The sequence below is a fragment of the Pseudonaja textilis genome, chromosome 3 (genome assembly GCF_049901715.1).
Source record: "Pseudonaja textilis isolate UNSWEBS1 chromosome 3, rPseTex1.2, whole genome shotgun sequence".
NCBI lineage: Eukaryota > Metazoa > Chordata > Lepidosauria > Squamata > Elapidae > Pseudonaja > Pseudonaja textilis.
In genome coordinates this window covers 180,233,448-180,243,768 of record NC_141992.1, presented here as the reverse complement: position 1 = coordinate 180,243,768, position 10,321 = coordinate 180,233,448, and the positions used below count along the sequence as shown (strand labels likewise).

The 10,321-nt window shown below is 34.9% G+C and overlaps 1 protein-coding gene across 1 annotated transcript; it reads right to left on the bottom strand.

Moving 5' to 3' along the window:
- Positions 1-310: 310 nt before the first annotated feature.
- EBAG9 (estrogen receptor binding site associated antigen 9) lies at positions 311-9,136 on the bottom strand (the record flags this gene model as incomplete). The annotated part of the gene is given in 6 exon segments (XM_026703568.2): positions 311-827; positions 5,402-5,493; positions 5,884-5,991; positions 7,663-7,821; positions 7,955-8,033; positions 9,039-9,136. Coding segments are annotated over 6 exon segments (642 nt in total). The 3' UTR covers positions 311-706.
- Positions 9,137-10,321: the final 1,185 nt, after the last annotated feature.

Sequence of the window (10,321 nt, the reverse complement as noted above, 5' to 3'; positions counted from 1 at the left end):
TCCACCAACTGGAACCAGAAAGAGACAAAAGAGTTTTGCACTTCCCTGAAATAAAAATGCTGGGAACCATATCACATAAAATCTTCACTTAATTTCTCCCTACTTGAAAACAAGCATCTAATTCTGAAACAGATATGCTAGACACATAAAGCAAAAAAGTCAATGTCACCACAGATGGCATTAAGAATTTGCTTTTTCTTCTGTGCATAATGCTGTCAGTTCAGTCAGCTTCTTCACAATATGCAATGAAGCCCTTGGTATTGGAGCAAAGACAAGAATTGTGGGAACAAGCAAAAAAAAAAAGCAAGACTTTGTTTAAAATCATTTAATTAGTCTTTTCAGTAATAAGCGTAATAGACAATAGAATAGATTGCCATCATTCAACTATTTACACCTTTTTTTTTACTTTAGCTTCAAAAACAGGCAGCTGAAGAGGTTATGTAGCAGTATCTCTTTGCAAGGAATGCAATGGGATCCGGCTTCAGCGGAAAACTCCGTCCTGTCCTAGAGGAATTGTGTGCAATGAGGCTTCTGTCGTTTCAACTGTCCAGCTGAAGATACGCTAAGGAATTATGAACTGTTTTTCCTGGATGACATCAAAAATGAAACAGCAAAACTTTAGTTCTAGTAAATACTGAGATCATTAGAAAAGGATGCGATTCTGTGGAAACTGAACTCTCTCCCTTTGCTGGCATAACAAGTGGCATTAAGACAACTTCACACCAATTTTATTCTGCTCTTTCTTCATTAACCGCTGTACTTCTTTCTCCATTTTCTTCCTCTGTTGCTCAGCTGCCCGTTTTTCTCTTTCTGCCATTTTCTGCTGCCTGAAATTTCACAGAAAATACAGAATTAAATGGTTCTCAAGTAACTCATACAGTATTGCAGGCACTTCCTGGGCTGCATTGGTACTGATTTTTTGCTTATACTCAGCATGGGAATGGATTACCAAATACCTGAACTGAACAAACGATCCAAATAATCCATCAGAACGTAGATTAAGTGGAGCACCATTTAATTTTAAAAGTAGAATCATTACTGCTTATTAAGCTACCAAAGCTAAGAAATGGTAAACTGAACTCTATCGGCATAACTTTCTTTGTCCAGTGATCAGCATCCTGAGGGATTAGATGGAACTCCTCCATCCAGCAGTCAAGTGGATCACAGTAGGTTCAGTTTTCTACAGATGTCCTTAATAAGCTTATATTCTATCCAACATTTAAGGAGTTGACATAAAAGCCCTTATTTGGGGAATCTGACCCTTTCTGCCATCATGTATGCAATGTTTGTTACTTTTCACCTGTAACTTACCTTTACAGAACACACTCAAAATTCTTTTGATAATTATATTTTTGATTCATCACTGTTAATTTGAAATATGATGTATTTTACATTTTGGGTTCAGTTTTGATGATGCATTTATTTACTTATATACCGCCTTTATTATTTTACAAATAACTCAGAACTTATCCACCACACCTTTTCCCTCCCATTTTCCCCACTGTGAGGTGGGCTGGGCTGAGAGTGTGTGGCTGGTTCAAAGTCACCCAGCTGGCTTTCAAAGCTAAGGCGGGACTTGAATTCACAGTGCCATGCTTTTTAGCGTGGTGCCTTAATCTCTAGACCAAATTAGATCAAATTAGAAAAATACACTTTTTGTTACTCACTTCCATCGGTGATCTTTCTCATCACTAATTCTATGGGAGTGGAGTTGGATATTGTTTCAAGAAATACTTAGGCAGCACTAGAAGATACTGGTAGTTTTCAACTTACAATTATTCACCCATTTATTCAACCATTTAAAGTAATGGTAGGGCTGAAAACAACAATTGAACTGGCATGTATTTACAACAATTGAACTGGCATGTGTTTACAACAATTGAAGTATCCTGGAATCAAGTGAGTGCCATTTACAATCTTCCCAGTAGGCTGTCTGCCAAGCAAAGTCAATGACGTAATTCAGATTCATTTAAAGACCATGTGATTAGCTTAACAACCATGGCAAAAAGTCTTAAAGTCAGGTGTAACTCACTTAACAACCATACTGCTTCACAACAGAAGTCCACACTCCAATTATGATTGTACCTCAAGACTACCTGTACAGAGGGCACTCACTATTATGGCCCAAATTCTCAAGTCAGCCTTTCCAAACACCTGTAGTTGTTGGAGTATAGTTCTCATTATCTCCACTCCACGTGGACAATTATCAGGTAGGATCAGAGTTGTAACCCCACAATTGTAGAACCAAGAAAATACTTTTTTTGCACACTGCATATATCGAACTCACAACCAGAATCTAGTGACAATGGCAGTTTGCATGACTTTAAAGGGGGACAAATTCATACAGGAAAACTCTATTTAAGGACACTAATTGCGAAGTGTATGAATGACAGGCGACTGTTCCAACAGTTTTGAACTTCTCAAATGTAGCCAGTTGGTAACTGCAACAGTTGGGTAAGCTAAACAGACATATGACCAGCAGGGCTGGTCTTATATTTTCTCTGAAATTAGGAAGAAATGCACTCCAAAGCCAAGGATATTAATTTAGTTAATAAGAGGTAGGTTCAGAGTGCATGTTGACAAAACACCTTCAAGAGCCTGCAGAGATGCAAGAGGAAACTAGAATGGGTAAGAGTAAATATGGCCATTTGTTCATTAACAGAATTTATAAGGTCTCATAACTCATTTATGATTGTGAGCAGAATACATCAGTTACAATAAAAAGCAATTACAATCAAATAGAAGTAATGTAACAGCCATTTAATAAATCACAACAATATGCATATTTTTATAGAACAACTGCCGCAACACTTTACTGAAAATTTAATTCCTTCTATAGATTCCTTCTATAGAAGAATTAAGCAGTAGAAATCTGCATCAATTTGTTTACAATAATCTAATACTTGAAATGGTTATAGAATTCAATTTAATTTGGAAACTATATAATGTCAAGCTATTTTTTTAAAACACTGTGTTAATATTACATTAATATTAATGTTTGTTTTGACTTGCTTATTCCCTATCTTCCATGTTCTTAAATGCTCATTAAAATAAATAAATAACCTCCTTTTGGGATTTTTGTTTGTTTTGAGATTTGTGTTCAAAGCATACTGTCTTTGAGGAAACAATATATCTCAGCTTTTTAGCTGGCTTCTACCATGGCAAAGATCTCACGCAATATCTAGCACTAGAAGAAAAACGTTAGTCTCCAAGCAATGCCTTCTATCCAGGATTCTAAAAGGCAATGTTAGCTGTTCACTGAGCCCCCTGCTGGCTTCCTAAAATATTTTTGTGTTGGTTTTACTGAAGAACAATAGCTCACTGATACATTATTACACTCCCATCAGGCTATTTTCTCTTAAGGCGACCAACATTATCAGAGCGCAGAAGAGAAATAAACCAAGGAAATTAAAGTCATGAGAGAAGAAGAAAGGAAGCATAATTAAAACTAGTTTAAACCAATCCTGTTCACAATATATTTCTGTATTTTTGTAAACTGTCAAACTATCCACTTTCTAATACCACAGCATATTTCATACACTGTCTTTTGTTCTTCAAACTACTCCCTTTTTTAGAGATCTCCTAAACTATATCTCACCACTTCTTGGTGTTCCTCTTCCTTTCAACCTATTCATTATTCCTTGATACATTCCTTTTACAACTTGATCCTCACTTATTCTCCTTATATGACCAAAGTACCTCAATCCACATTTAAGTCTATTCATTCTTGACTGTCTTTTTTTTGTTGTACCACATAGATTTCTAAATCACCCCACTCCTATTCTATTCAAGTTACTGTTTATATATCTCCTGTCATAGTCAAGTTTCACTTTCCTATAATGAACTAGGCAGAAGCTTCTTTCAATAAACATATACCTACTGTTTTTCTGCCTGCCACACAGGAAAAAGGAGAGAACAGGGTGCCAGAGTGTGCATCAGAAGTATCTTATCAAATGGTCATACAGGTTTTGTAAATTGTTAAATTTGCTATTGTCAGCTAAGAGCTGTATCTCCATAGCATCTACATAAAAACGTCATTTAAGCATTTCAACAAAGCAGAACCCATCAAGTTCACTTCTGGATAGCTTTTATTGTGACAAAAAAGGAATCTTCAAAGTAAAAAAAAATGTGAAAAAATATAGAACAATTTTTTTCTGTGTTCCACCTCTTACTTTTGCCATGCAACAGTCTCCTGAAGAAATAGTAGCAGTCAAAATTTTGCATCCTTGATGCACGGGAATGCAGCCTTAGGAAGTAATATATAACTTTATACTGTGGCTAAATGTTAAATAACTGAGCAAGGATTTCCCATTGACTTGAGTATTCTACATGTATTTCCTTATTCATTTTACATTTTAAAGGCTGCTCCAATTATAAATAACTCCAACTGGGATACATCCCAACCTCCATAAATTAAAACAATATAATAAAAAGACATGGAAAACTGAGTTCAGTTCTCTATTTAAGCAAGATATTCTCCAATAATATCTTACCTACTTGCTAAGCTTCATATGAATCTGTATGTTTTATCATCCTAAGCTCTTGGAAACAGAATCAGGACAATAATTAGAAGATTACTTAATATTTGAAAAATGTTAAATTATTATCCTAGCAACGACAGCACTCTTTAAGAGCAAAGGGCTGGTAAACAAAGAAGGTGTGAATTAGCAGCACCAACAGCTGACATGATTTGGCAGGAAAAGGCATGGCATATCTATGTCAAGGCTGGCAGAAATCTTTGCCAATAATTTTCAGATTCAGATGAAGTGATTAACTGCAGTTTCTTCAAAGGAAATGAGGAGTTTTAGAACAGGTTTGCTCTGTAAACATCTTTATATTTTTCAGAATAAAAACCTAATCTAGATGTAGGCAATATAGTATCTACAGGCATCAATGTCTCCTTAAATAAGTACCCATCAGTTTATCTATGACATCTAAAAACCTTTTTAAAAAACATAAATAGGTGACTTCCTACAAAACAGCACATTCTGGTACCCTAGTTATTTGCAGGAATGACAATGAACTCCAGAAGATCTAATTGAGATGGCGCAAAATACCCTGAGAAACTGATTTCCCTTCTTGTAAATGGGTGCTTGGTGATACATCATGCTAACAATTTTATGTTTCCTTTATTAACTACTTTCAGTTGTAACCTTAGGTCAAAAAGAATGATTTACTGACAGAAGATTAAGTTCAAATCTTAAAATAAGGTTGTTAAATAAAAAGGAAAGCTAAAGATCCTAATGTCCCCTTACCTCCATGCCAGGAGGGAACAAAATTCACATGACTTCATTGATCATATGATAAATGATGGTTTGTCATTATATACAGTCACAGTGAACCCTATCTGAATCATGGTGGATGGAAAAATTATGATAATTACAGGATTTGGTGAAGTTACCTTAGAACTTCTTCTGCTTGCCAGGAAGCATCTTCTTCTTCTTCCCAAGCATTTCTGTTTTCCTGCCATGTCTCCATGTCTCCTAGTTCTGGCTGCAGTAGAAATTAATTAGTATCTCCAAAATACTGTTCCACGCTATCGAATAATTATTCTAATAAAGTACTACAATTCAAATTCTGGAAAACATAACTACCTATTCCTGGAAAGCACTGAAGGGAGACTTATAGATTTATAGCATTTTTTTTGAATGAATTCACTGTAATACAGAAAAAAACTAGCATATGTGTGTATGTAAAGTATATATATTATTCAATACCATCAAATGTTTCTAAATTTTCACACAACTTAGGGCTTTGTTAGATTATAGTTATCAATCTGTCTTGCCTATGATAAAAAAAAAAAACCCAACAGCTAGCATTCCTTCTTTAACACATTCTGGAAATTACACATACAAAAATATTTGTGATAAAGAAGTTACTTACAGATTGGTGAATAAAAGGAACATCTGGTGTAGCTGCTAATCTACTTGAAAATCCAGAACTACCATCCTGGTTGCCAAAATTTAAAGGTTCACGTTTTTTAACAATGATCTGAAAAATACGAATCGAAAATAGTAATTTGCAATATGGCTGTTATTAACAAATACAATTGGAAACTTATTAACCCAACTATAAAAATAGATGTCACACAACAATGCCATGTTCACTGTTTCACAGAGAGCAACTTACATTTCCGGCCAGTGCAAGAGGAGCAGTGGGCTTGAAACCTGCAAGCTTCCCATCACTTTTTCAATCAACCAAAGCATCCTTAGTTCTATCAGCTCAATCATTTGATTTCTGGTTAGTGACTTGGAAGTGGAACTAGCTGTTAAGAACATCTCATCTCTCTTCCCAAGCTACTCTTCTGATATAGCTCCTCTTTGGGCCCTAGACTTGAACTAACAGACTTAGACTATAAAATCAGACATTCTGGCAGAAATACAGAAAACTCTTTTCACTGTTGCCTTTGGACCCCAAGATTTTGCAGGCTGAATGGAGTAGTCCAATCTGGATTGTTAAAAACATGAAGCAAAACTGAGGAGGACACCAGCGGGATCTTCTATGCTTGCAGGCCCAAGGCTGCTTCCTCCTTTGCCTTCACTACAATTAAACTACTGCTCTCTGCTCTTTTCTTTTTTGGCCACAAGGTGTCAGCCATCATTCCTAAACTAAGTTTAATTCCTGTCAGCCATCATTCCTAAACTAAGTTTAATTCCTGTTTGTAAGTGAATACGAAAAGCACTGCTTTTCTTATACTTTTCGTCCAGATGAAAAGGGGAAAAGCAGTTTGTTTAAAAGCAGGAGCAAATACTTCTGTTCTGTTCACATCTACAGGCAAGAAGAGAACATTTGGAAGCCAAAGGCTTTTGCAGGCTTCTTCATTTTTCAAATGGTCCAATGTTGCTTTCAAAAGCTTAGCTGATTATCCCTCTTGGTATCATACACACTCAGATTGTCCAGAATTCTATACCCTGAAATGTGTTATCTTTGCACGCACACTAATTACATGCAATATCCCTACTGCCTACTAACAGTAAGGGATAGAACTGAAGCAAACTGAAGCAAAGCATTTTGACTCTGCACATACAGGCTTGTTCAGCTGCTTGATGGAATGAGGTGGGGCTTTACCACAGCATCAGTCAGAAGGAAGTTGGCATGCAATCCTGCAAAACCCTCAAACAAAAATGCATAACCTCGCTCAATCCACATAACTTAATTCATATGTAGTAACCAGTTTTGCTTTCAAACTTCTTTAATCTCACTCTTGATTAAAACTATAAGGCTCAGCATATAAGTTTATTAAAATGACTGGGAAATTATGTTAACATACAGGTGTTGTTCAATGTGATTACGTTTCAAATGCAAAACAGAAGGGAGAAAATAATATAAATTACTTCTTTGCTACATATATATCCTGCTGTACTCCCAAAGGATACAAACATAAAAATTGGTAAACTTTGGGTAGAAATGATTCTTTTTTAATGGTGTAAAACTGAAGAGAGAAAATTATTGCTTGCTTTGGCAGTTTCAATCATATTCAAGTCTATGATGATGAATTTAAATTGCTCAAAATGCTGTACTTCTACTGGATATGATCATTTTTAAAGTATAGCATAAGCTATCTAACTGAGCCACAGATAGAAATCAATTACCATAAATAACCATCACATTAGAAGGAAGTATGGAAGATTTTAGACTATTGTGAGCGTGCTAAAAACATACTTTCTGTGTTTTCCTTATTGTTGGTGCCATATCCTTAAAGTAATCAGGCTCCATTTCTTCCAATCCATTTTGCTGATTGGCCACATTGCCATTACCACCTTCAATTTTCACACTTGTAGGGGCATCTTCATCCCATGAAGACCAATCTTCTACTTCTGGCTAAAAAGAAAAGGGAAAGAGTTCCATTCTTTATTGGCCATCCAATGTTCATAATTTATAACCTATTTTTATTGGGTCATTTGGTAGAAGAACTGTGTTTAAAAATTGATATCCAGACCATTCAATATATTACTTGGTTAGGAACAGATGAAAAATCCACGGTAGTTGGCAAAGTTATTTGGTCTCCACTAAGCTTTCGTCCTCTTCCAGTCCTGAAAAACAAAAGTTTCTTCTTAACTCTGACACATTTGATAAAACTGAAGTTGCAAATAAGAAATCATTTAAAAGCTAAATTAAAACTTAGAGTATTGAAAAAGCTTAGTGCTTTTTGTGTAAGTTTAACTACAGGGAGTCCTTAAACTATGACCACAACTGAGCCCAAAATTTATGTTGCTGAGACAGGTGTTAAGTGAATTTTGCCTCATTTTACCAGCTTTCTTGCCACTGTTGTTAACTGCAGTTGTTAACATAGCTGTTAAGTGAATCTGGCTTCCCCATTGACTTTGCTTGTCAGACGGTCACAAAAGGTGATCACATGTCTCTGGAAAATTGCAATTGTCATAATTTGAGTCAGTCACTTATTCCTATACCTGTTTAATCAGAAGAAGTATCTATAATTCAGGTAACAATTCACAGCAGTTCTCAAAATTTAACCTTAGCCAAATATTAGTATTATATTACCAACTGTCCTTCTTTATGTTATTTGATATTGTGGCTTTTTCCTGAGTGAATCTATTATTTTCCCTTTCTCTTAATACTTGAGATATATAATAATTCAATCAATTACTTATTGTATGTGTGCAAATAAAGAAGCACATACCTACAAAACAGGCTCTTGTATAAATAAAAATTTGTATCAGACATATTTATTCTTAAGTGCTAAAACTAATCACGTGACACTGTAGTTTTCTGTTTTTCTAAGCATTATTATATCAGTTTCTTTAGCGATACAAAGATAATAAAAGGGATATTAGTGATTTTTTTAAAAAAATATCTCAATGCAACATCAAATTATGTCACTATTCATTGTTCAATTAATGAAAAAATTCAACTTCATGTTTGTAAGCATTTTAAACATTCATTTAAAAAAGTATTAAAGGAATATTACATTCTCCCTTTCCTAATTTGAAACACACAAAAAGAAACACTCAAGTGGAATGAGGTAGAAATCTTAGAGGAAAACCAGAGCAAACTGACATGCAACATTGGATATTTACCTGCAAATCAATCTTTTAAAAAAAGATAGTACTGCTGCCAAGCATGTACAAATTTTAAATAGACGGAACTGTGTAATTGCCATGATGAAAGACTTTACCTGAAAAAGAGGGGAAAATGTATTGATAAGCATAATGCTTATGGTGGTTGCTTTTGCAAACTTCTAAGAGAAGTCTGCACATACACTTCAATGTAGCTACTACATTGAATGACTTCAAATGCATATTACCAACAAAAATAAAAAGGAAAGTGTGTTATTGAAGAACATCTAATACAGTTGCAGACAGTGCTAGTCTACAACCAAGATTGCTATATCAAAATATGCCACTGATTTTTAAGAAATCAAGAATACTATGGTATTGGGATATGTGTTCATACTGTGCTAGTCCCCAACAATCTATAGACATCTAAAGCACTTCAAGAAATGGAAAATGTTTTTTTCTCCTGACAAAGTGGGCCAACAAATTAGTTGGTTAACCAGCTCAATAACCTAGTTGTGGATGGTTTGGGCATGATGCTCAAGCCATTATGCTGCTCTCTTTGTGCTTCTTTTCCAAACCATATTGTGATCTATTCCATTTCCATATTCCTGTTAGCTTTCTTTGATATCCCAACTAGGTGCATTATAATTAATACTAATGAGAATGTGTCTCTGAATTAACGGGGAAAACATTTTTAAAAACCTAATTTGGATGAAAACTGTTTACAAAAACATTTGTCCATCTGAGTAGTATATCCCAGAGGAAAGAAAAGCTCCAGGAAAGTAGAAGATGGATGAATAGGATCAAACTATTTGTCAAATAATTTGATCCTACTCAAATAACAAATTTTCAAAGCTAAACTATATTTTGGCTACAATATCTGAACTTTTGGCTACAATACCTGAACTACTAATACAATGAAGACTGAATTCAAATGTTAGGCATCTTTCAATCTTCTTCCTAACATTATTCCTGTGCTATAGCAAGGTCCACTTAGGCTTCTTTCAATGTTAATTGAAAAGATCGCTTTAAAGCAGTTCAGCAACTGAATGGCAAAAATCAGGTTATTTCTTATACACCTTGGCAAAGTCTAAAAAAATTATTAGATTGCTTGGCCTTACATGTACCTGTGTAATACTACCTAGTCAAGAAAACAACTACCAATAAAAAAAACTGTTTTAATGGAAGCCCATTTTAAAAATATGCTCCAGACCATCAAATAAGTTAGATGACACACAAAAGATGCTGTTGCCTAATGTTTCCTTAGAAACATTGTTTGAAGTAGTTTGTCATTCTAGGGCTGA